We start from the raw sequence: 25291 nt of genomic DNA on the forward strand, positions 1-25291 counted from the left end.
TGCCACAAGACAGCGCGATAGCCCGATGACTGTCCTCCTTTCAAACTTGATCCGCCGCGTGTGGAGACTGTCACCCAAGACTTGACAGGTACCTGGCTGTCGAATAGAGGCCAAATGTCAAAATTTGGCCGAGGCTGTGACCAGATTGGCGGCCAGCATTTCGCCAAGGATACATGGATCATTTGAGCTATAATTACGATGCTGGGCCAGCCCGGCATCTTGAATAAGTCGGGTGCCATTGGGCGAATCCAGCTTCTAGTCAGGGACCAAAGAGCAATCCTGCCTGAGCACAACGCTGGCCCGTGAATAAAAATAGAATATTTGCCCTAGGTCTGCACTTGCGAGGCAGATGCTAATGGAGCTGCTGTGCGGCTGAGGTAGCATCGATCGTCGAACTGTGCATTTCAGCTGCATGTTTCTCCCCAACATGACGGATCCTTTGGCCCAAGATTTCCCATCTAGCTAAAAACAACACTCAAAGACAGATGCATAAACCATGAGTCCAGGGATCACAACGAACCTACAAATGGGACCGCTTGCCCGCTCAGCATTGGAAGTTTCGAATAGCTCAACCCAGCATCTTATAACAAACAAAAACACTTGACAAGACAAATTCACAGCCTACAGCACCAAATCCACAAAATGAAGTCTTCCTCCCTCTTCACTGTTTTCCTCGCCGCTGGCGCTTATGCCATGCCCACAACTGCCGAGGTATATACCCAACGCAGCCTCTAATCGGTGAAATCACTAACCACCACCCTTCCAGGCCGAGGACGCTGGCCTCGAGAAGCGCACTGGACCCGGTATCGTCGCCGCAGCTGAGAAGATGAAGGGCAAGCCTTACGTCTGGGGTGGTGGTGACATCCACGGTCCCACCAACGGCGGCTTTGACTGCTCTGGTCTTACACAGTACTCCGTCTACCAGGCCCAGAAGACGGAGATTCGTACGTCGCATTGTACTCGGTGAAGCCAAACTTGAGCTAACGGATACGGTCAGCCCGAACTGCCCAGACTCAGTACACCTCCAAGCTGGGCAAGCACATTCCTCGTGCCCAGGCCAAAGCTGGCGACCTGCTCTTCTGGGGCAGGGGGGGCAACTGCAAGACTGGCGTCGTCCATGTCGGCATCTCTACCAGGCCAGGCTGGATGGTCAATGCCGCTCACACCGGCGTTCCCGTTCGAGACCAGAAGATCTGGACTTTGTCTGGTGGCGAGAGCATTTGCCCTGATGCTGTCCGCTTCTGGTAGAACGCATGAATGGAGAGATTGGGGGGCGAGAAGTAGAGCAAGAGCAGATTGGGGCTGCCTCTGTACATGTATAACATATGCCATGCGACATGTGGTGGTTTCGAAAGGGGACAAGGTGCGGTCGACACATGTATTGTTTCCTTGACCGGTCCTGTACAGTTTACGTTACGCATCATATCAAGTTCCCAGAGGGCAAGCTAAACATGTATTTCCGCTGCGTGAAGTCGGTCAGAACGCCCCATGTCGTACCACAGAGGGCCGTACAAGGCATTCGATGCGCGGTTGTGTCCGGTACCGTTCCTCTCTCGGCGCAACATCTGGACAAGTCCCGCGATTTGATGACCAAAAATGGTTGGATGAAAATGTTGGGCGCCACGGTCAAGCCCAACTGTGGGCATGTCCTTGTATCCCCGTGCCCTTGCGGCCTATGTATAGATGATTTTTCTTTTTTTTTACCACAAGCGGGTATAAGCAAAAGACAAAAGTTCGAACCAAAGATGTTTGGAAGTTCGATGCCCTTCTTTCTGGATAAGAAGACATACATCAACAAGTTGACACGCATCAAACAGAGGCAGCGGACGTCGTTTGCTGACGTTTCGGCATATCCGCATATATATAAGAGCGACAGTCGACCTGGCAGCATCTTCAGCGCACGCCACGAAGCGCCATCAAACGTGCGGGTGGTTCTTATAGGTTATCAGAGCCATCCCGAATCGGGGGTATTGGTGTATGAGGGTGCTGATGTGTCACTTGGTTCATTCCAAGCGTCAGATCTCATATTGTCCACGTTTGCTAGCCTTCTCAGAGTGGTGACGGCGCGGGGTAAAAAGTGGTTCCGAGTTCAAAGTTGGGAATTTGATAGAGTTTCTGGATCCGAGGCCGTGTTCAGCCTCACGAGACGGATTTCTAGACGTGGGCGTTGATGGCTTTCCTCCCTTGCCGCGATTTCGTGTCTCCGTATCATCTCGTATCGTTACATACCACTCGTAGGCCGGGGTACAATGCATATTGTCGAACCAGAGTTCCAAACAGAAGCCAGTCCCATTGTAAGTGACGAGGCGTGGTCGACCAAGGGATCACATGCCGCCTAATGACCAGGGTAGCTGCATGGGCTGGCTTCCATGTGCCGGAGGGTGATATGCATGGGATGATCTGAAACGTACCGCAGCTTTGTAGATTTGGGCCATGGGCTCGGCACTCGACTGCTTTGGGAACGAATAGTGGCCTAGATAAACGACCGACTCTCCCACTGCGCCAAAGCTGCTGTATAGGCCAAGTAGAAAAGTGTCACTTTGGAACAAGTCTTGAACAAGATGTCATCTGCCGTGACGCATACATCTGTCGTTGAAAGCCCTCTTGTGGCTCTGCATGTGCTCGTCGGAGTGCTGGCCCAATGTGACTTGGTCTACTCGGTCCCTGCCATTGTCGCATTATGCTTGCTCACGAGCTGGATGAAAACCTTTTGGATATTCAAGTCGGCAAAAACGCAATATGGCGGTCCCAAAGTGCCCCCTTATTGGCCTTATACGTTTCCAAGTATTGGGCCCGTCGTGACAACGTTGTCGTTTGCCATGTCTCGAGACCCCGTGAGCTGGATACTGTCTTCCAGGCAAGCATTTAGATTCCCGATTTATTCTTGGTTTCAACGCCATCTGACCTTGTATATAGTTTGTTCCAACATGAGCACCCAGTACGTGTTCGCGTCATGAATACCGACATGTGTCTCACACAGGGCCCCGATATGGTCAAGGCAGTGTTCAAGAACTCTTGGACCTGCACAATGGCCGCACTGCACAGATTTGTGCTTGGAAATGTCTTTGGGATGTCGGGAGAAGCACTTCGGCTGTACGACTTGGACAAGTCTGGTTATCGACACAAGCCCATGGCGGGCACGGCCATCGAGCCTCGCAATCGCATCGACTACCTCACATACGGGCCAATGATCAAATTTCTATCGGGCCCGGGAATGAAGGCCTTCTGGAACCGATACGAGACGCACCTGACGCAGAAGCTCCAGCATCTCCCAGTCGGCGCTGGGTGGACCGAGATGCCTGACCTGACCCGAGTATTCGAGGTTGAAGTCTCTGCCGCCAACACGGATGCTCTTTGTGGCCCCTACTTGCTGCAGCGCCATCCGGATTTCCTCGAGGAGCTGTGGAAGCTGGATTGCCATCTGGATTGTTTCTTCCGGAGCACCCCGCGCATATTCGCACCCCGGGTATATGCCCGCCGGGATCGGCTCCTGGCCTGCGTCAAGGACTGGCGGAGCCATGCCCAGCTCAACTTCCGAGGGGATTCCGTCGACGAAAATGGCGATGATCCGTTCTGGGGCAGCCGAGTGTTTCGAGAACGTCACGGACTGTTCTCCGAGATGGACCACATGGACTCCGATGCCATGGCCTCCGAAGACTTTGGAGTCATCTGGGCGTAAGTTGGTGCCACGACGCAGACCCTTCATGAGCGGCTCAATAACTGAAGCGCAGGTCAACTCGCAACTCGGTCGTCGCCAGTCTTTGGGCAGTGCTGGAAATCATTAGCGACAGTGAAATCCTGCGTAATGTACGGCGCGAGGTCGCGAAATGTCGAGACTCGTCGCCGACAGGGCTCAACATTGCCCTGCTATTGGAGAGCCCGCTGCTGCAGTCCATCTATGCCGAGGTTCTTCGTCTGCGAGTACACATGCTCATAATAAGGGTCCCCATCTTTGACAACCTACACGTGAAGGACTGGATGGTCCCTCGCGGCGATCTCCTCCTCATGAGCACGACCGTCGCGCACATGGACCCTGCTGTCTGGAACACTGGTGAAAACGGCCAGCACCCTCTCGATACGTTTTGGGCAGAGAGGTTTCTAAAGTACGACGGCGTTCCGGGCAGCGGGCCAAGGAGGACGGCCAGCAACGATGCCGGCAGTTCATGTCCAGCACGAAGCGTGGGTGGAGGACCACCGGCTTGCCCAGCACCAAGGGGCAATGTCTCGTATGGAATCAAGGATGTGGACGGAGCTTGGATCCCCTACGGCGGCGGACAGAGACAATGCCCTGGTCGCCATTTCGCTAAGCGCGATATTATTTACACCGCCGCAGTCATGGTGACGTACTTTGACATTGAACCCCTCGTGGATGTTGACTCATTGAAAATGGACATGCGTGGGTTTGGATTGGGCACAATGGCTGTCAAGGGCGCCATACCATTCAGAATTAGGAGAAGAGAGATTCTTAGTTGAATGGCTACAGCACCGACTCAACTATTGTTGGGTATTTGAAGGGACAAATCTGGTTGCCCCTGGCGATAGATTTCCCTCGAGACTAGGTCCTCAAAAGGAAAGCTTATTTTTGTTGAAATCTGCGTCTGCGTAGACGTCATGTTTGAGCTTCATCGGACTGTAGGCGGCGATGTTGCACTGATTCAAGCAAATGTTGGTTATCTGCATTGTCTCATTGCCAAGGAAATCCTCACTAGACCCAGTTCGTAAGATTTCCATTTGTAGAAAACCTTGTGCTCAGAGGGAAGCTGTATTCATGTCTTTAACAAAGCCCGCCCAGCGATATGGATTCAGGGTATCGTCGTTACAAACGGGTGTGTCATATGGGCTGTCAGGTTCAACCTGCCACAATTATTTAGAGTTCTGCTAGAACTGACAGCTGACTGTAGGGTTCTTCAAAACGCAGTTCCAAGGCTTCTTGTCGAGAAACATGCGAATAACTACATCTGGCTCAGCCATTTCTTCTCACCCCCTGGACTTCCCGCAAAATAGGCCGAAAGGGACTTCTCACTGCAAAATACTCCATTTGAGACGTACTCTGTGCCAATTAGTCAACTAGTCTGAGTTGGAGCAGAGAGTTTCTCAAAGATGCCTTGGTATTGAATAGCACGTGACAACCGGTGTTTCGTTACATATCATGACATGGCCTGATTAATGGGCTGCCCATGACACCGCTCCTAGCAGCTACCACTCGCGGAAGGACCGCTTGTATCTCGCATCATGACCATGTTGTCGTTACAAGGGCTCGTGGATTGTAAACGAAGACCTTCACTTGAATCAAAGCGGCAGTTGTATCAATACCCGACACAGAACCCAAGATACTTGCGCCAACTTGAAATCGCGTGAAGCAGCTCTTCACCAGCTAATCCATCGTTCTGGTTTTCTTGGTATACAGCAAAAGAACACTGGCATGAGGGGTCGGCTTTCAAGAAGGATCAACCTGCACTCCATGTTCGTCTATATAATCCATAATCTTTTGGAAATTTCGGCACTTGTGGTGGGTATTAAAGTCGGTTCGTCGGCCACCAGCTGCTTCGTCGTACATCAGCAGCACGGGTGTAACGTCGGCATAGCACATCAAGCTCAGTCGAAGGGTTTCTATGCAGTGGTCGACATGTACCCGCGCTGTAGCCGTGTCTTCCAAGTCTGACGGGTACAGTTTTCCCCACGACTTGTCATACATCTCGAGCGGCCAGGTGTACTGGCGTATCACGTTCTATCGGCAGTAGTCACGGTTAGCCCATCCCCGGTTGTGCGCCTTGGAAGCCGGCGGCCATATCTGAGGGTGATCATTCTCTGACCGAACCCCAGGAAAGTGAGGTAACCTACAAGACAATGGAGCTGGTGCAAAGCCTCTACCGCAGCGCCGTACGTTGGATTGTTGGGGTCGCTTCCTTGGATCTGAATGTATTGATCAACGTCACTCTTGTTAAGCTTTTGCAAATCGTCTTTGCCCACTCCGACCCCGCGAACTGGAATTGTGTTAGTGGTGCCCGTAAATACGCTTTTCTGGCGCGCACATGGAGTTGTGCTCACCGCCCCAAAGATCATTCCAGGTTTGTTGCAGCTCAAGCGTTGGCGGACCGCGATACTTGGAAGGGTGGGCAAAGTCGTTGTCGAAATTGCCTTCCCAGAATTCTACGGCCTCCCATAACGGAGCTGCTCCCCTGGTCAGCAAAAGGTGCAGCGAAGATGCTCGCGCTGCGAACATGTACTCACACCAAGGCGAGACGGTTTTCGCACACTCCCACTCTGAAGGCGCGCATCTTCCCAGGGTGCCAGCCCAAAGAATGTATACCGATGCGATGAACAGAAGCATGTTGCAGGCCAGGAGCGTCATGAGCATCTTTCTCGGCAGCCTGACGGTGGAGCGGTGTATCAACTCGCTAGACTCTTCGAGGTCATCATCTTCTCTTTCAAGCGATTTGAGACGCTCATACTCGGACGTCTCAGACCACATGTTTCGTCCGATGATTTTGTTCATACCCAGTATGTCGTGGTGCTGGTGATGGCGGCAAGACACAATATCATCAAGCACAAGAGCTTGGGAAATACTGGCGAAGGCCGAGGGGCCTAGTCGCTTATAAACACACATCTACATCTCTGCTAGAAAAATGCAGCACCATTGTGGCTGACGTGGAACAATCTTGACTTCATTATGAAAGACGGCGACGTGACAGGCCTTGGCGAGACTCACAATAAACTGTTGCCATCAGTCTAGTTCACGATGTTTATTGCTGTTCTATTGATCATGGCAGTCCAGTACGCCACGAAGCCATTTGTGTGAAGTTGTCCTGGAGACTGAGCAATAAGAGATGATGGTGGCGTCGTTGAATAACCAGCCAAATTTGTGGCGGGCTTCACTCATCTCACAGCCCTTGGCTTTTTCATGTGCAGTTAATGCTGTATGGGCTGGCGGGCCGGGAGAGCAAGGCCAACAATCTCTCGGTATTTCACTTTGGGGGTAGGCCGTGATTCCTCAGTCGACCATGGTGAGGTGCAATTCTGGTTGGCATTGAGTTTGGCATTTCCCAGCGCCCTCCCACATTACGTCTGAAGAGCGCGATTTGTCTGCAAAACCGTCTTATTAGTAAGAGCCAAGTCAGCACAATGGGAAAGATATCATAAATGGCGTCGAAGAAAACTAAAAATCTGCGGCGGTCACGCTTTACATGAGCGCATAGACCCCGGTTTGCCTTGTGTGTCTACTGGGTTCAGTTTGTGGCCCGTTCATTCGGCAGCATTAGAGACGAAAATAGTTTATGAGTCGAATCGGATAGGGTAGAACCTATAGTAAGCGCCCGTATTCCTTAAGGTACGCATATCTAATACACAGCTCGATCGCGAAATGAAATTTGTGTGTCTGTAAGTGGTAGACGTTTGGACGGCAAAGCCCAAGTCTCCCATCTGATGATGGTGATTTTTTTTTTTTTCTCATTACGCTCACGCAAGCCACAGGCTTATGGAGAGGGGTACTTATCTTCTATAATATAATACGATCAAGTAACAAGCTGGTCCTTTCTCTAGCAGTCAGAGTGGCTTAAATAGTGCTAGCCGAAGTCGACGACCAACATCTCGAATAATCGGTATTATAAAATGTCGCTTGACTTTTCGACATGATGCTTTACGAGAAATCGCCGCCACTAGGCAAATACGGAACCATTGGCAGTCGGCCACTTGACCTTGTTGTATATAGTCCGCGACTATATCGACAACCATGTCATACAGAGTCTCCAGCGCAACGTGGCTGCTCGCCTTCACAATCGATACATTTACTCACCACCCATCAATGCCTCCGCGTTCAGCGTCTCCAACAGCACGAGGGCCCGGTGTCTTAGAACAGCCACGCAGACAGCCCGACAAATCACCCAGGACTCAAACTATGTAAAAGCAAGGGCCACCCCTAAAAGCCAAATAAGTGCGATTTGATTCATGTCAAATCCAGCCCCCACACAAGGAGTCCTTCCCTTAACCTCGGCATACCTCAATTTGTAGAGCTCGTCAGCTCGTCAGCCATAGCCGCCCCCCGGCTTGCGGGGGTGTGACAAGACAAATTTCACACGAGAAATCCGGTTTAAACTGCGAAAATGTCTCAGAGATGTCCCTCCTCGTACTCCATCATGTGCTACAGCAGGTGAGTTGGTTATGGGGTAGTTGCACGGCATACTAGGCGAAAACTGCCGGCAGGAAAAACCTCCGAGGGTGCTGCTGGCTCGGGATACCAATGCCGGTATTCGTGCTTCCCATTGCAGCCTTTTGGGCTGCAAAAAAGGCCATTAAGCTTTTCTCATTGTTTGTACTCGGTGCGACCTACCCCGTAGATTAAGAGTATCCTCTCCCCAACACCAGCCTAATATTTCAGGATAAAGACCGCGTGGCCGTGTTGGAAAGTCAAGGACGTTTAAAAATTGGTCCATTATACCAATTTCTTACTTGAAGAAACAGAGAATGGAGGTCCTTGTGACACCCCATTCTGCAAGTCCCGCGGTGCACCGTTATGAAGTTTGCTGGCTACGTTCAAGGTGCGTCTCAACAAGACATGCATCGGAGCCTGGCCGCAGTCTCACTTTGAGGCATTAACAAGTTGACCGGGTCGAATTCGATGCTGTCGTGCAACTCAACATTTTGGATGGCAAATTACGGCGGCTGCGCAGCTTCAATGGAAACGTGGCCCAATATATCCTGCTATGCCAGCATATAGGGCCCATCCGCAACTCTTGGCATATGAGGTCTCTCGACCGGTGTCAAAGCAGTGAACATGCACCTCTTCTGCGTCTGCATCCAGTCGTAATTGATACTCGATGTGTCGCGCCCAGACATGTAGTGTGATGCTCATTCTGCTGCGCGAATAGCTTCGCACAGCAAGACTCGTAGAGGCGCGGACGCACGGGGGATAAAGTCCTGCATATAAAACTACATGCTGACAAGGAGTAAATTTCGTGTCTGAAACACATCGCGCAAGGCTACAGGCCGGGGGGGGGGAGATTATATCGGCTGCAGGGCCCCTGGTCATGACTATGAATGAGGCCGGCATTTTGGTGGTTTCTGTGCCACAAAACAAGGCGGTGCTTGATAGACTTGGATTGGAACCACAGACCTCTCTTCCCGTATCTTTCAAGATTTGACTTCACTGGCTTCACCAGACCAACCCCCCCTCCCCCTTCCTTTCTCTTCAAGCAGCTCCGTGCGGCATCTCAAAACTTGATTGACTCGCCCCCTTAATACCGAGTACAATACCAAATGCTTCCCGCCTCTACCGGCAACTGGAAGCGGCTTTAAATTCCAGCGGCGGCTCCGTTTGCTGCCGAGTTTGTGGCTTGAAGCTTGCATACATACCGTCCAACCTTGGGTAACGCGTGGTTATCAGCACGGCGACGATCTGCATACCATGACCGTTTCTGTGTTCGAATCCTGGGTACGGAGTACTCCGTGTCGTGATCTCGATGAAATGTGGTGACTAAGTGCTTGGTGGCTGCTGGTGGTGTAATATAAGCCGACGGCCTCGTGAGGCTATTGCCTCGGGCACCGCACACCCACAGGCACATGGCAATAGGCTCACCACCAACGAACCACGGTGTCGCAGTACAGTCCGCAGTCTCGCAGCAACGACTGAATTGCTTCCTTGGAGCCCGCTGGAATGGCAGGGTCCACGGGTTCCGGCGCCGACGACTTGCCGCCGAATGAGGCAAAGGCAAGAAAAAACAACAAGCCACAAGTCCGATCCGATGGAGCTCAACTCGCGCCATCAAACGATGCAAAGCTCGTCGGCTTGTCATCCAATTGGCCTCGCCGTCTTCCCTCGCCAACTCTGAGACCATCCACCGTCTGATTGGCCCAGCATCCCTCTGCTCACCCCATCCCATGTGGCTGTACGAGTCTGTTAGTTTCAGTCCACTTACGTAGGGAGCTGAAGGCGAGGCAAAAGCTGACTCGCTGATTGGTCGAGACGGACTTTCAACGGTCTGGACCCGTCTGCGTTTCCCACAACCATCTGACAACTTTTTCAGCACAGCATGGCACCCATGAGACCTTGGCAGCATGTGTTTCTTGCATAGGGGGGACCCTTTGCGGGGCCGCATGGCATAATCCGCACTTACAAGGGCTTGGCCGAAAACGAACAGACGTTGCGGTATATGTGCCTAGATATGTATGTTGAAGATGGTGGGTTTTTCTCGCCGCCTACTATACGTGTGTGCGGAACGAAACCAATCCAACGCCTCCTCGTCTTTCCCGCGGAAGCCACTCGGCCTCATGAAAAGTTTGCTGCCACAAACGCCTGAAAATGTCTCTTTTATTTTTATTTTTCATCTCTTCTTCTTGGTTCGATGCTCTTCCTCTCCGTTGACTAGCAGAGAAATGGACCTACAACCAAGCCCTCCTGTCCGGACTTTCCGACGTTGGCTGTTGTTATCTCCCACGGTTTGTGCAAAACAACCGCGGGAGAGTCGACCCTGCGTGTATATACATTTTATTCATATAAAGACGATGATCCGTTGAAAGAAAAGCGAGTGTGGCAAACTGAATCGTTTGTCGAGCAACATCTTTCTCGCTTCCCCACGATGCTATGCACATCGGGGGCCATGATAGTCGCACAACATCTGCATCTGTAAATCACATTAGTGCCGTCGTGTCCTCCAAGACTGCTTGCAAGTGAGGAGAGGAACGGGATTCTCTTTGCAGGACTCCGCTCTTCATCATTGGCGAGTTGCAACAAGCCTCTTTTTCCCTTGCCGCTGACTAGCCGCACTTCTCCTCACCCTCGGGAAGAAAGTTTGACCCACGGACTAGAGAGCATATCAAGGAAAAAAATTCATTGCTGCTGAACGCGGAGCGACATGTAACTCGTACGGCGATTTACATGACTCTTCCTGAATCCGTGATCATCCTGGTGCTACCCGGACGGGAATCATACCCACCCTCTGTCGCCGCGCAAAGGCTCTTCGAAAACATAAATACGCAGACAGGTCAGAAACTTGCCCCTCGAAGCTTTCTGTCAAAGTCTCCCTTGCCCTTGACTGCTGTGTAAGTATCGGCATCGGCACCCGTTTCAACCCCGACGTTTCGCTCTCAACAACATCTTCTTGATCTCCCGCCATGCCGATGCGCAACGTCTTCACAGACCGAGGGAGCAGCTCCCATGAGCCGGGATCTCGCAGGCACATGCTCGGAGACTCGGTCCGCAACCTGTTGATTGTGGTGTTTGGAGAGTTTTGCGGCACCTTCATGTTTCTCATGTTGTCGTTTGCCGGGGCGCAGACAGCCATCAACAACAACCAGCTGGATACGCCCCACGGTGTCCTGGCCCCTGCTACTCTCTTCTACATTGCTTGTGCTTTCGGTGCGGCGATTGCCGTCAACGTGTGGGTGTTTTACCGCGTGACCGGCGGCATGTTTAACCCTGCTGTAAGTCATCATCAACCCTGCCCGCCTTTGGGACACTCGTGTTTCCTGTCCACAATGTACTCGGCCGCGATCGTGTGTACTCATTGTTTCATAGGTCACTCTCGGTTTGATGCTGGTTGGTTCCGTCAAGCCGCTCCGGGGCCTGCTCATCATCCCTACTCAGCTTGTTGCGGCCATAGCTGCCGCCGCCGTCGTCGACGGACTGCTCCCGGGACCGCTTACCGTGGCCAACTCTCTCAGCAATGGAACCTCCAAGGTCCAGGGTGTCTTCCTGGAGATGTTCCTCACGGCGCAGCTGGTGTTGACGGTGTACTTCCTCGCCGTGGAGAAGCACAAGGCCACCTACCTTGCCCCCATTGGCATTGGCATCGCCGTCTTCATCGCCCACATCGTCGGCACCAACTACACCGGCACTTCCATCAACCCGGCGCGGTCCTTCGGCCCCGCCTGCATCCAGGGCTTCGTCGGCTACCACTACATCTACTGGGTCGGCCCGCTGATGGGCTCCCTCCTCGCGTTTGCCGTCTACTGGGTCTTGAAGTGGCTCGAGTACCAGAGCGCCAACCCGGGCCAGGACGACGACGACGTGGAGAGGGGACTCCCCCCCGTTGGCGCCACGACGTTTACTCAGCAGCAGCACCAAAAGCCCAGCCACCGCAGCACAAACAGTGAGGCGAGCGACGGTACTCTGCCGGCTACTGGAGCCAAGGACCACAGGCACGATCCTATGCCACCCGTTTCCGCGTGAGTGAAGGGACGGTAGGTTTCTGATGGAGCCGACGTGTCCGATATGCATCTTGCCCGGGACGCAGTCGGGAGCCTCTTCACTAATGGCTGCCATTAATAATGTAATACTTGTGGGGTCTTGATACGGAACAACCCGCATGGATCACATGGGGAGGACGAGCCACATGGGGAACTCGTTCGTAATGTCCAGCATGGAGGGGTTGGAAGAACGAGAACAGTGCTTAATCAAAATGATAGCATCGAACCAGCTTTTGTAAATTGTACCATGAATACAGATAGGACTGATAATTTCGCTTCGTAGCTGAATATACGGCGAATCCATGGCCCGTCCTAGCCTCTGCTCTCGTTGCGTCCTTCTGCCGTGAGGCTATCCTGCCGCGAGGCTGGTTGTCTTGGTGTTCTTTAAAACCTCCTTTCTGACGATTCTTGCAAATCTGGCCATAATTCTGCCTTTTTGTGTGTGTTTTGTTTCTTGAGTTTTACATTTGTCGGTAAAATACATCAATATACACTTTATATCGTACGCCCCGTTGCGCTGGTCAGCTGCTATGAGTGCTGGAAAGATGGGCGAGCAACAATACAAAACGTTAGTCTCGCCACACCCTCGACGCTCCTCTACCCCTTGGCAACTCCCTGCATACTCTTGACAAAGTGATGTGCTTCCTTATTAATGTAGGCTTGAATCAGTTTGCAATTGCAGTTTGTATGCTGAAGCAGCTGCATCTTGAGGGAGAGGATCTCGCTCGTCAGTGCGTCAAGAATGCTGCGCAGCTGACGGTTTGCGTCTTCTATAGTGTATTCCTCTGACTCAAGCTGGGCGATTTCGTTGCGCCTGCGTTCTCGAAACTTGTTGGATGCAACACGGCTGCGCTCTATGTAGATTTCCTCTTTATCCTTAGCCTTGTCTTCCTTACCCTGGGAAGGGGGGTTGACGTTGGACGGGGAGAAGGACGTTGAGCGGGAGAGACAACGCCGCTTCGGTCTTGAGTCGCCAGCATGGGCTGATTTTGCAATGCTTCGAGGCTCTCTTCGCTTCCTCTTTGTGCTTGTGCTTGGGTTTATAGCCACGGTTGGGGTCTCTGGTGGTTGAGTCTGAATCGTTTCAGTTGTTTTCGGGTTGAACAACTCGGTTGCTGTCACAGGAGGCGAGGGAGCCGTGGGCGACACGGAGCCTCGCATGTAGCACAGCTGCTCACAGGTATCGGCCCAGGCCATGGCGCCATCGAAGGAAGATCCAGGAGATGCGTCTTCAAAAGGATTGGAAGATTCGGGTTGGCGTGGCTCAATAGTATATCCCTCCCACGGTTCCCCTTGCTCCCAGAACGGGTAATGGACAGCCCCCATAAAGAAGTGCTTTGGTTGATGCTCAGTGCAAATAGACTCCATGGTGAAAAAAAAACGCCCGCTGGGGAATGCCTGGAAAATGAATAAAGGATGGCAGAAGGAAATGAGTGTAAACTTGGGCACAAAACGCTGTTTCAACGAGACCCCGTATACATATGCTCTCTCACGGGTAGATATATAGCGCTTATCGGTGTATAGCAAGGTGGTGAAGGGTTGGAACAACTACAGAATCAGCCCTGCTAGGCAACATGGACCTCCATCTTCATAAATAACGGCGGTAGTTTCCTCTCCAGCCAGGATTCCTGAGAAATGGGACAACATGGCGCCAGAAAATCATGGCGACGTTGCTAGTTTGGATAAAATCGTCTTTGCCCGTCGGCCTAATTCTCGACACGAAAGAACCCCTCTCGCATGACCCCGCTTCATGCCATGGCAGCCAACAGCAACCCGTTCCACAGATATCCAGAGAAGAGGAAAAGTCTTCTAGTTTGGCAGATGGTGCGCAAAACGGCCAGCCACGTCTCAACCGCTTAGGGAATATGGCCTTCGATACCCCTCATCGTGGCTTTCTGGCAGAGGATTGACAGGACCGGGATCCCATGTATCCATGGCTCGTAACAAATTGCAATTGGCCAGAATCAGGGGAACTGCCATTGTGCTTATCACGATATCCGTGCCGTGCCCGCTTCCGCTGCCACTTTCAGTGTATATTACTCGGACCCTTGTTGAAGCTTGGTCGATCTGTGTAACACCTGGTGTCCTCGGCTGCATCTTTTGAATCTATCCAGGCACAAGACGAACAGTCTTGCATGCATACCATGTCCCTGTTATACCCATCCCTAACGAAAAAAAACCATGGAATGCGTCAAATCGTTAGCAACGCCACGGGTATTCGCTAGGCGTCGACTGTCCGACACTAATCACCTGTCACGGGCGTCGATCGTCTCAAAAACTGACATATGCGTTGATGCAAGCCAGGACCCTCAGGGCTGCACGAGATTCTCGATCAGGCTTAGCACCCAATGAGAGGCCCTGTCAAGGGAAACATGGGAATCAATTGGCGTTCCAAAGGTGAGCGGCGTGGTGGCGGCGAGAGTCGATAACGCCCAAAGAGGGGCAAACGAGACGATTATAAGCAGCTGAATGGCCATGTCGGATAAACGGGCCATCTTGTCGTGAGTCCCTTGGTAGTATCACGCATAGCATGACAACATGGTGAAATTGGCCGTCGGAGCGTAGGGCGGGCCGCAGAAAATATTCCGCAAGGAGAAGTTGTTGCGGAAACTTTTTTTGATGCAATTCAGCCTGTTCCTTGTCTTGAAAAACCATGCCCTTTGGGCCCAATGAACCCGAAAAGAAGGGCTTGACAGTTGATTGCGCTGATCTCAGCAATCATTCTGAGTACTCAATCCCCAGAGACCACCACGTTTGTCCTCGCGGTGCGATTTTCTCGACGCTGATATTGACGACGATAGCAGCCTCGTATATATGATTAGGAATGGGACAACGCGGCGGCATATGCTCCGGTCCATTTGATGCCGGTTCTCACTTGACTCTCTTTGCAGCGCCTCCAGCAGTCATCAGGGGCAGCGAAGCAGACGATTGACTCCCCGAGCCAAGTGGCTTTTGTTAGCTTCGGCCCAGATCCAAGGAAGCAACCAGCCTAACCGGGCGGTTGCATGTGGTGACAGGAAGAGCCATAAAGAAACCGCAAACAGCCCGTCAAGAAAAAAACTTCAAGCCAGAATTGAGCTCATTCGCGACAACGCCGAGGGCCGTCAATTGATTTGCTCAAGTCACCAAGTCATGGCCCGTACCCTTCCGGCCAGTGACTGACCCATTGTCTCTGTGAACACGCCATGCCAAGTGTCGTGTGATGAGTATCGTAGTCGTACCTTCCTGATCCCCTCTGCCCTCCAAGCTTCATTGACCCCGCTTCTCACACCGGTTGTCCAATCCAAACAGGGCCAATGCCAGCCTGACAGTCCCACTTATATGCACTTTGCGGGCGTCTTTCTCCTCACGTTCCATCCATCAAGCCATCAAATCCCGAACCCCGAGATACCTCCCACCACCAGCACTTCGTCCGTTGGGCTAGCTGGGCAGCGAAACAGGCCGGCCACGTAACCACGGGAGCTTTTGCTGCCGTGTTCTCTACGCCAAATGAGTTGCTCTATTACCCCACAACAAAGCTTCATGTCACCAATGAAGTCATATGAACTTTGAACCGGTCTCACAATGCCGAGCTTTCTGCGAGACACGTCCAGACAACTGTGGAGTAGACATCACCAGACGGACGGGGCAGTAATCGTGATGAGCAATCGGAGAGCTTGTACATGTCCTTCGTACATACGACGGTAGCAAACGATCACGCCGAGACGTAAGCCGGAGAGGGGTTAGACAACGCGCGGGACGGGATGCACGGGATGAAATCATGAAGGGAGCTTCAGGGGTGACGATCTGTATGAGGGACAGCTCAGCTTCCTAACATAAATACGGACCAGCCGCTCGCCATCTCGGCATCTTGGAGGAAACCAATGACACACGAATTCTTTTGTCAATCCTGCCAGTCTGAGCTTAACACGAACGGGGAGTGTCCGTTCTCACCTACCACACGTATAATAACAAGGTAGCCTCGCGCTGTCGCACCACCTCCTCTGACTTTCCTCTCTCCCTCCGTCCCAGGACTCTGTTCTCTAGGATTCACGAGCGATTCTAGAATCAATTGACGTCGGGCGTCTCAAACACCACAAGGAAACAGATAATACACGAAACACGTCAAAATGGTATCTTTACGCCCCTTGTCCCGTTCTCTCCCTCTCGCTTCCCGAGCTGCCCTCTTTTCAACTTGTTCCGCTGCCTCAGCTCGTCCTGCTTCGCTTCGAGCTGCCGGCTTCGCCAACAAGCTGTCTACGTCACCTCTGTCTTCTGCGAAGCCACGCTTCCTGCCGTCATCGATGCGTGCGCTGACAACCGCGCGTGAAAAGGTCAAAGTTCTCCTCTGTACCTACGACGGTGGCCAGCACGCCAAGGATGTAAGTTTATTTCTTTTGCGTTTTGTGTATCCTTTGGCTCTCGCGCCTGAAATGGGACAGCATTTCATGTTGTGAAGCAATTGGCCGGGTCAATGGTTGCGTACTTGATAGTCGCAGCGGTCCACATCTTCTGTCCCGAGTTTCCACTGTTTCCGTTTTAGCCCTTTTCAGCCCAAAACGCGGGGACGTCGTATGGAACTGCGGGGAACACAGAGCTGGTACTTACCTATCCCTTCTAGTGCAACGCTAACGCAGGCATATCAATTTCTAGGTTCCTGAACTGCTCGGTACGACTGAGAATGAACTTGGCCTTAGGAAATGGCTGGAGGACCAGGGCCACACTCTCGTCACCACATCAGACAAGGAGGGTGACAATTCCAAGTTCGACCAAGAACTTGTAGATGCCGAAGTCATCATTACCACTCCGTAAGGTTCCTAAATCTCAGTTCTAGTCAATGCGCTGACAATGGCACAGCTTTCACCCTGGCTACCTGAAGGAGAAGCGCCTTTCCAAGGCTAAGAAGCTGAAGCTCGCTATCACCGCGGGTATCGGCTCAGACCACATTGACCTCGACCTTGCCAACAAGACTAATGGTGGTATTACGGTCGCCGAAGTCACTGGCAGTAATGTCGTCTCCGTTGCTGAGCACGTTGTTATGACCATCTTGGTATTGATTCGGAACTTTGTTCCCGCCCACGAGCAGGTGGAGCGGGGTGACTGGAATGTTGCGGCCGTCGCCAAGCAGGAATATGACCTTGAGAACAAGGTCGTTGGTACAGTTGGTGTCGGTCGTATCGGTGAGCGTGTTTTGCGACGACTCAAGCCGTTTAACTGCAAGCTCCTGTACACCGACTACCAGCCTCTGAGTCCTGAGACGCAGAAAGAAATCGGCTGTGAGCGTGTGGCATTCGAGGATTTGCTAAAACAGTGCGACATTATCACCATCAACTGCCCTTTGCATGCGGAGACAGAAGGGTTGTTTCACAAGGACAACATTGCCCTGATGAAGCCTGGCAAGTCGTCCAAATGTTTGCCCGAGGCCATCTACGTATGCTAACCTGATAATTATAGGCTCATACCTCATCAACACTGCTCGTGGCGCCATTGTTGTGAAAGAACACGTCGCTGAGGCCCTGGAGTCTGGCCACCTAGCCGGTTACGGCGGTGATGTCTGGTACCCCCAGCCCGCTGAACCAGACCACCCACTGCGAACCGCCAAGAACCCATTCGGAGGTGGCAACGCCATGGTCCCCCACATGTCTGGAACTTCGCTTGATGCTCAGAAGCGCTATGCCGAAGGTACCAAGGCTATTCTTGAAAGCTACTTGAGCGGCAAGCATGACTACCGTCCAGAGGACTTGATTGTTCACAAGGGCAGCTACGCCACCAGGGCCTATGGTGAAGACAAGAAAACATCTTGAAGAAACAATGTGAAGGCTATTAATCCCGGGTTCTCACCTCACGGCTGATGAGTGATGCAGTGTTTGTACATGAAGGATATCTAGGAGAGTTGATTTAATGCAATGACAAAGCCTTTTTTGCTGATAAGCATGCTATCCCGTTTGTGAGAACTACAGTCTCTTGTTTGTATCGGAAGACACATTGCTCCATATCAATCACAGGGTACTATTTTGGCCACGATAAACAGCTATCTCTGTGCAAGTGTACCTTCTAATGCCTGACATGCGGATTCTTTTCCATACCAAAATACAGTGGGAGGCAAAAACTTTCAACCAAATTAAATACCAAGTTATCACGCTCTAAGGTATGACATACTGCAGTATATCAAATGCACTTTCTAATAAATAGGCAAACGTATTATACCATAGACTATGAATCTTGGCCTTCAAGATCTTGGTAGTTGCCAAACTGCAGCAAAGTTTTTCAGTGGCCCAGAAACGACTGGATCAAGCTATCGAGAGGGCCGTTTGCCCGTCTTTCCTTGGAACATCTACCGCACCGCGCTCGAGCAGCAGGTGTACATCAGCCCCAGCTTCTAGCAGTCTTTCCGCGATTGCAGTCCCATCGTTCCTGGCCGCAAGTATATAAAGGGGGTTTCCCGAACTTATCAGCATGGTTCACATCTGCGCCTCGGCTCAACAGCTCCTCAATAATGACAGCTTGTCCATTGTCGGCCGCAAGGCATAAAGGAGTATGTCCAAACTGGTCAACCTGGTCGACGACAGCTCCCATTTTGAGAATTTCAAATGGAGGTGATGTTCTGCTGGCGCGGCCGCTCGACGCTGTCCTCCTCGGATGAAGGAGACACGAACTGGCACGTGTCCCTCATTTCTCTCAGCCCATCCCGCGCGTACGAGATGCCCATTTTGGCGTTCTTCAACGTAGCTGAGTAGCGGTAAAACCCAGCCGCCACCATCAGGATCCTTTCGAAAAACTGCCATCGCAGTGCTCGATCGGCATGTCGGTTGCGCATATGCTCCGGAGAAAAGTGCCGACACCCCCATTTCAACAATACGGACGCACGAGCCCATTCCCCCTTTTGCCTGAATGTGTTTGCTGACTGGACAAGACTCGATATCAGGTTCTCGTCACTGGGGAGGAGCTGCCGTCTCGGTTGGGGGATAATGGTGGTGATTGCGTCCGTTCGGGAGCCGATTTCGCCGTCGACGAATGCCTTTTCAAACGTCGCGACCAACGGATTCTGCAGCTGAATGAAGCCTTCCTTCTCCGAGACGGTGGATTCAGGAATCGGCAGTGCCGCCAGACTGATGAGGTTCTTCACCAGGGTCATAAGGAGCTGTTGGGTACACAGATCAATAATACTACGCTCTGGCCGCAGGTATTGCACACCAATAGAAACGTACGTAGCTGTCTTCTTCGGAACTCTGCAATTTGACAATATCCGAGGTCCCAACGGCATCCGTGCCACTGATTGCCAAGGACTCACATAAAATATTCCATCCGAACAGCCGCAGCTGGAAGATGGGGGTTTTGCTGCAGCTCAGCAGGGAAGACGACGACTCCGTCGGTTTCGGCAGCTTCTCCCAGCCGCCGGAACCAGTCAATTGACGACACAGCGTGCTGAAGTTGTCACATTTCATGCCCTTATCTAGGCGGAGGCTTTCCCTGGAAAGGAGATGTGTATCTGGGCCGAACCAAAAGTTCAGATCGACCCCGATATCGACCTCGCTGTTCCAATTATCATTATTCAAGCCAGCCGCCAGAATTTGGTGCGAGACGCTCGCTCTATCCTTTGAGCTGGCAGATGTGTTTGGAGATTCACCGTCTCCGACTACGTCCTGGGAAGACACCAGCGACCAAGTCCAAAGGCCAAGAATGGCTTCTATATGAGCCGAGTTGACTCTCCATTTTGGCTGAGTTGGTTCAGGCGCCTTCATCTCAACACCAACTACTTGCGTCAACGTGCTGGAACAGGGTTCAGAATCCGTATGAGCAAGAGCCTCCACAGGAATCGTCAAATCGCTCCTCTTTGCACGATTCTCCCCGGGAAAAAGCGCAGTTGCTATGTCGCCAAGTGCTTCAGCAAGCTTGACGGCAGACTTGCGAACGGCGACCATGTCCGACTTCCACGGCCTCCCACCGCCAGAACCTGTTGCCAGACTCGCCACGCCCTGATTCCCCGTTAACCCAGACAGCTGGACGCGAAGGTCAACAACTCATGATACAAGTCGCTGGACCCCTGAGAGCCGATGAAGTCCCGCGACGACTTCTTGTCGCAAGAGTTGCGTCGACTAGACACGGAAGCACCACTGGTCCCGAAAGAGCCACCGCTGCAAACCGTCATGGGTTTATCATCGCTCGGCATTTTGCCACTCACAATATGCCAGTTGGCTCCCTTTTGCGGCTGCCCCGTCGCTTGCATGGGGGGGGGGGGTCGTTAAAGGCCAGCTCACACGCCAGCCAGTCGAGTTCGTGGCCGGCCACCAGGTCCGGGATCTTCGATAATTTGTTCCCATGGTTTTGGAGCCGTTGTATCCAGAGCGCCCCTCGCAGCATGCTCATGTACAGCGTGACGCCCAGCTGCGCCAGCGACAGCCACGCATTCATGCCTCGCAGGCCAATAAACTGAAGTACGTACCCAACCACAGACGCAAGCACCGCCAAGAAGGTCAGGACCTCGAACAGCCTCTCGGACCCCTTTCGCTTCCGCGACGAAACCCAGTACTCAAGCGGCTGCTTCTCGCTTTCAAAGAAGGAGCTCGGGTCGAAGCTCTGCTTCCCAACGAGCTGCAGCCCGGGCTGGAGCCAGATGAGCCGCGTCTTTTGCCCAGAGGCCTGCTTGTCGCGCCTGAGCCTCACCTCCTGCGTGGCCTGGCCGATGAGCGCGGCACACCCCCCCATCCCCAGTACAGGAGCAGGCTGCCGGCGATGAACTTCCTCGACGCGTAGTCGCGGGCCGTGGCGTTGTCAGGATGGTACTTGTTCCAGCCGAGCCGCCACGCCCCGAACCCGGCCGGGATGATGATGCCGGCCTGCAGCACAAGCCCGTTGAGCGCGGCCAGCGAAACCACCCACGGCTTGGGCCTCTTGATGCCAATGTTGAGCGACAGGTTGGGCGTCGGCGACATCTGGTAGCGGCCAGACTTGTCGTCGGGGCTGAAGACGGACCCCCGACTGCGCCTCCAGTACGCGGTCTCGTCCGCGTCGCGGATGTGCTCCTGGAAGTTCTCCGGCCGCCGGGCGACGATATGGCCACCAACTCCAGGACATCGGGCTGCCTCCCCAGGACGCGGGCAATGCCGCCCCTGTGGAACAGCTCGCACACGTCGCGGCTCGTCGAGGCGCACAGCTCCGCCTCGACGGCCGCCTCGCCCTCCTGCGACCTCCCGATGAAGCCCGGAGGGACGGGTGCCCGCAGACCCGGATGACCGACACCACGGCCGTGATGATGCCCAGCGGGTTCATGGCAAACGTGAAGTAGTCGAGGAAGGCGGTGCTCTCGCTAAGATACTGCTTCGTCACGGCTTCGCCAAACAGCGCCAGCAACGGCCCGAGATCCTGCGCCACATTGTTCGTGAAGTCGAACAAGTCATCGTCTGCCGCGACAGCTCGACCCGCGAGTAGGAAGAGAACAGGCAGGCCATTCATAGCTTCCTTCTATGCAAAAAAGAAAAAACACACACAAAGTCTGGATAGCTCAGCGGTATACAAAAGGGCACGGCGATACACATATATGCCAAGATTCCTTACATAGCGCGACGTCCACAACCATCGTCACGAGCCGATCGACACGAAATGGCGCACGACAGGCGAAAAGTTGAAAAACTCCGCCCAACGCAACGGCCTTGCCAAACGGCCAGCCGGGGGCCGATTCGTAGCCGCCCACCGCAACCCACCCGCCAATCACCACCACGATCGCATATGCAAGCTGGTCTGAACAGTGCATATGGGCGTTTAAATCCATCTTCATGCATTATGTATTGTTTTACCTGCGTATGTACCGTTTCACGATACATCAACTGCATAAGCCAACCCGCCGTCTCATCATTACCAGCTTATCCTGTGCTGGGGTCATAAATGTACCTCTTAGTGTTAGCCAAAATAAAATAAGAAAAAAGGCTCTTCCATCCTGAGGGGGGCAAAAAAAGACAAGATTCGTATGTTCTGCTTCCAATTGTACGCATCCATCCCCAATGAAATGTATTCAGAAAAACACTGCGCCGGCTGATGCTTGTTCAGTTTTCAATGTTTCCAAAAACGCCACCATGGCTGATGTTCCCCATCGTCGCCTGGTTTCCGAAGCCTGTCCCTACCCCGGATACGCCAAAAGTACACAGGGATTCCTGCCACAACGAAGCCTACTACGGCGACGGTTTGGACTGGTCGCGCAAAGACAGCTCTGCTGAGAAGGAAGAGACTGACGCAGCAGAATATGATCGGGGTTGTGATCCATGTCTTGTATGGGCGCTCAAGTTGGGGTTCTCTGACGCGGAGGATGATGAGACCAAGGACAGTGCAAAAGTAGAACGTGTATCCAGCAACGCCGTAAAAGGTAAGGAGCGTGGGAAATTCGCCGATGACGCAGTAGCCAGCGGTGATGAAGCCGTTAAGGATTAAAGCGTATATGGGCGTGAAGAAGAGGCCCATTTCGTCGTCTCCAACGAAGCCGTGGATCTTCTTGGAGAACCAATTTCGGGTTCGTTGAGTCGTCAGGCTGTGGTCCTGGCTGTGCACGCCAATTTTGCCAAATATGCTTGGGATGTAGCCCTCCTTGCCGGCAACGTAGACTAGTCGGCCTGCCGTAAAGGTGGAAGAGTTGAGAGCACCAAGGCAACTTGCGCTGACCATCAGAGCAATGATGACGGCGCCGATAGGGCCAAATACCTTGGAGCCGAACATGACCGCCACGGTATTAGAACCGTTGACCTGCTCGACGGGTAATACGAGAAAGTATGCTACATTGGCAAGCACGTAGCTCACAATAACCAGCGGCATGCCTGAGTGAATAACCCGCGGAAGATCCCTGCTAGGATTTCGAAACTCCCCAACGACATAGTTCGTCTGCAAGATGGTTAGTAGATAAGAAGCCACCAGCACGGCGAAATGAAGAAACAAAACTCACGTTGTCCCACCCGTCGTATGCCCACAGGCCGCCATACAATGCAATAGCCCAGTCTGACAGGTCGAATGAAGTATCCTTGAACCAGTCCTGTGGCTTCCAGGCATTATCCTTCTCTCCGTTGAACGTATATCCCTTCACAGCAACCACGATACCCACCACTGTAACGAATAGCAATGCCACAAACTTTAAAATCATAAGCATGTCGTTAATGCGCGTACCCATCCGCGTAGAAATGCAGTTGAAACACGTGACTGTGAAAATTCCCAACAATGCCACCGACTTGCTCACCCACGGGTTTACATCTTCTGCGTCGGCCCCGATGATGGCTCGCGCGAAGTACTCCCCCATGATGATAGCAATGATGGCAGCGCTTCCAGGCTTCAACACCAACACGGCCGTCCAAGTGAACAAGAATCCAGCGAGCTCACCATACGTCTTGGAGAGATAAACCTGCGACCCGCCATTCAGAGGTATTGCGCCTCCTAGTTCAGCATATGACGCCGCGCCAGTCCAAGCCAGGATTCCGGCAACCATCCACACTACTATAGCCGCCCCAGGTGAGCCGACCTTGGAGCTGATTTGGCTTGGTGACGAAAATATTCCCGATCCAATGATTAAGCCAATGATAAGCGACAGCCCGTTCAGGTAAGTCAGCGTCTTGTGCTTCTCCAACGATCCTCCTCCCAGCGCACCGCCCGATCGCGCGCCAGAAGTCGGTGCTCCAATCGGCGCATACCCTCCCACCCCAGTAGTTGAGCTCAAAGGGAACAGGTTCGCGGCGAAATCAAACGTCGAAGATACCGAATATGACCGTCCTAACCTTCCGGCCGGGTTGCTATCGTCGAGGGGATCCTCTTCTTGCACCAATGACAGCCTCCGTGATGACGAAACGCTTGGTCTGGAGGACACTTCTGATACTACACCGCCATCTATCATGCTCGAGCTCGCCAGAGACGCAAGTTCTAAGGAGTCTCGCGACTGCGATTGCACCGCATAAGGGGACATCGCGAGCTCCCTGGAGAAACAAGCTCCGGCCTCGAGAGCTTCTATTCTGTACGTTCGATCGTCGGTAAAGCAAAGCAATACTGTATGCGAAAAATACAAAAAGGCTAGCAGGAATAGCTCATGTTCAAAAAGTGCAAAGTGCACGCAAAAGGCACATCCGTCAACCAAGAACGTAGGATGGCGTTGGACCAACAACAGAGGGCCTTTTGGGCCTGTGGCACTGCAGGGATGTGCGAAAATGGTAGGAGCGATGCAAGCAATGTTTCCTCGAAATGTCTGCGCGACAGCGGCGGGATTAAAAGCAGAACTGAAATCGTATGGATGCTCTTCGTCTAATGCGCTTATCGTGAATAGCAAGGAGTGTAAGGGGAGGCGCTTTGGTTCTGTCAATAGGAGACAAAGAGCCCACAGAAGCTAGTAGCGGCTCGAGCAAAGGCATTGAAACATGATGGAGAAATGATGCTTTCATTGGCTGCCGCCAAGATGGAGTTTCGGCATTGAAAAGCCTTGGCCCCCTGTCTTTGTCTGTGGTGACTAAGCACCGAGCCGTCTGTCCCTCCATCCGAGGGACTTCAGTCCAAGACATCCGTAGGCGGCTGTGCTACATTGCAACGACATCACCATGCCCTCTGGCGACTACACCGCTGTTGGGGGAGGCGCCCTCAAGCTCAAGGGCGCCAAGGTTCAGAAAAAGAAGAAGAAGAAGGGCAAGACCGATTTGGAAAGGAATTTGTCCGCGGGCGATGGCGCATTAGCCAAGAGTGACGATGCTCCCGCAGCCGACAAGCAACCGGATCACCCTGACAGCAAGGGCCATCAGCGCGACGACGATGGCGCAGTAGCACGAAAGACTGAATCCGAGAGGAAATATGACGAGGTCAGAAAGAAGAGGGTATGTACATAAGGGCCAAACAACGACAAAGGCAGTCGCTAACTTCGGTACAGCTGCAGAAGATGGCTGAGTCGTCGAGTTCTCGACCAGAATTACTGAAAACACACAAGGAACGGGTCGAGGAACTCAACACTTACCTATCAAAACTTAGTGAACATCACGACATGCCCAAGATAGGACCCGGTTAAGGCCGTGTGTGGTGGGTGATTTTGGAAAGGAACGGGCTACGAAAATGGGTCATGGAGTTGCGGCGCTTTGCATATACCCACGATTAGAACTGTCAAAATAAACACAATATTGATAATACT

The 25291-nt window shown here is 52.7% G+C and overlaps 11 protein-coding genes across 13 annotated transcripts; 5 read left to right on the forward strand and 6 right to left on the reverse strand.

The window, feature by feature from the left end:
• The first annotated feature begins 301 nt into the window (after nt 1-301).
• On the forward strand, nt 302-1524 carry J3458_020813 (uncharacterized protein). Its single transcript, XM_066122254.1, has 3 exons — nt 302-711; nt 767-944; nt 998-1524. The coding sequence occupies exons 1-3, from the start codon at nt 643-645 to the stop codon at nt 1246-1248; spliced, it is 498 nt and encodes a 165-aa protein (XP_065972883.1). The 5' UTR covers nt 302-642; the 3' UTR covers nt 1249-1524.
• A 1429-nt stretch (nt 1525-2953) lies between these two features.
• On the forward strand, nt 2954-4473 carry J3458_020814 (uncharacterized protein; the record flags this gene model as incomplete). Its single annotated transcript, XM_066122255.1, has 2 exons — nt 2954-3675; nt 3732-4473. 2 exons carry the CDS (start codon nt 2954-2956, stop codon nt 4471-4473), a joined length of 1464 nt encoding a protein of 487 aa, XP_065972884.1.
• Nucleotides 4474-5437: 964 nt separating this feature from the next.
• On the reverse strand, nt 5438-5695 carry J3458_020815 (uncharacterized protein; the record flags this gene model as incomplete). The annotated part of the gene is made up of 1 exon (XM_007809602.2): nt 5438-5695. One exon carries the CDS (start codon nt 5693-5695, stop codon nt 5438-5440), a length of 258 nt encoding a protein of 85 aa, XP_007807793.2.
• Nucleotides 5696-5995: 300 nt separating this feature from the next.
• J3458_020816 (uncharacterized protein) lies at nt 5996-6607 on the reverse strand (the record flags this gene model as incomplete). Its single annotated transcript, XM_066122256.1, has 1 exon — nt 5996-6607. One exon carries the CDS (start codon nt 6605-6607, stop codon nt 5996-5998), a length of 612 nt encoding a protein of 203 aa, XP_065972885.1.
• A 4917-nt stretch (nt 6608-11524) lies between these two features.
• On the forward strand, nt 11525-12163 carry AQY1_3 (Aquaporin-1; the record flags this gene model as incomplete). Its single annotated transcript, XM_007817079.2, has 1 exon — nt 11525-12163. The coding sequence occupies one exon, from the start codon at nt 11525-11527 to the stop codon at nt 12161-12163; it is 639 nt and encodes a 212-aa protein (XP_007815270.2).
• Nucleotides 12164-12777: 614 nt separating this feature from the next.
• Nucleotides 12778-13548, reverse strand: J3458_020818 (uncharacterized protein; the record flags this gene model as incomplete). Its single annotated transcript, XM_007817080.2, has 1 exon — nt 12778-13548. The coding sequence occupies one exon, from the start codon at nt 13546-13548 to the stop codon at nt 12778-12780; it is 771 nt and encodes a 256-aa protein (XP_007815271.2).
• Nucleotides 13549-15581: 2033 nt separating this feature from the next.
• Nucleotides 15582-18092, forward strand: FDH1_6 (formate dehydrogenase (NAD+)). 3 transcript variants are annotated; one of them, XM_066122257.1, is made up of 5 exons: nt 15582-16292; nt 16494-16541; nt 16813-16967; nt 17017-17555; nt 17614-18092. In XM_066122257.1, exons 1-5 carry the CDS (start codon nt 16290-16292, stop codon nt 17961-17963), a joined length of 1095 nt encoding a protein of 364 aa, XP_065972886.1. In that variant the 5' UTR covers nt 15582-16289; the 3' UTR covers nt 17964-18092. The 3 variants fall into 3 exon arrangements, with proteins under 3 accessions (XP_065972886.1, XP_065972887.1, XP_065972888.1); XM_066122258.1 differs by having other exon boundaries at nt 15582-16541; XM_066122259.1 differs by having other exon boundaries at nt 17017-18092.
• Nucleotides 18093-18745: 653 nt separating this feature from the next.
• J3458_020820 (uncharacterized protein) lies at nt 18746-20081 on the reverse strand (the record flags this gene model as incomplete). The annotated part of the gene is made up of 2 exons (XM_066122260.1): nt 18746-19300; nt 19368-20081. 2 exons carry the CDS (start codon nt 20079-20081, stop codon nt 18746-18748), a joined length of 1269 nt encoding a protein of 422 aa, XP_065972889.1.
• A 256-nt stretch (nt 20082-20337) lies between these two features.
• On the reverse strand, nt 20338-21612 carry J3458_020821 (uncharacterized protein; the record flags this gene model as incomplete). Its single annotated transcript, XM_066122261.1, has 3 exons — nt 20338-20799; nt 20856-21347; nt 21385-21612. 3 exons carry the CDS (start codon nt 21610-21612, stop codon nt 20338-20340), a joined length of 1182 nt encoding a protein of 393 aa, XP_065972890.1.
• A 594-nt stretch (nt 21613-22206) lies between these two features.
• On the reverse strand, nt 22207-24091 carry J3458_020822 (uncharacterized protein; the record flags this gene model as incomplete). Its single annotated transcript, XM_007817082.2, has 2 exons — nt 22207-23025; nt 23087-24091. 2 exons carry the CDS (start codon nt 24089-24091, stop codon nt 22207-22209), a joined length of 1824 nt encoding a protein of 607 aa, XP_007815273.2.
• A 622-nt stretch (nt 24092-24713) lies between these two features.
• On the forward strand, nt 24714-25171 carry J3458_020823 (uncharacterized protein; the record flags this gene model as incomplete). Its single annotated transcript, XM_007817083.2, has 2 exons — nt 24714-24983; nt 25037-25171. 2 exons carry the CDS (start codon nt 24714-24716, stop codon nt 25169-25171), a joined length of 405 nt encoding a protein of 134 aa, XP_007815274.2.
• Between the last annotated feature and the right edge of the window lie 120 nt (nt 25172-25291).

Source organism: Metarhizium acridum, assembly GCF_019434415.1.
Source record: "Metarhizium acridum strain ARSEF 324 chromosome Unknown scaffold_574, whole genome shotgun sequence".
Taxonomy (NCBI): domain Eukaryota; kingdom Fungi; phylum Ascomycota; class Sordariomycetes; order Hypocreales; family Clavicipitaceae; genus Metarhizium; species Metarhizium acridum.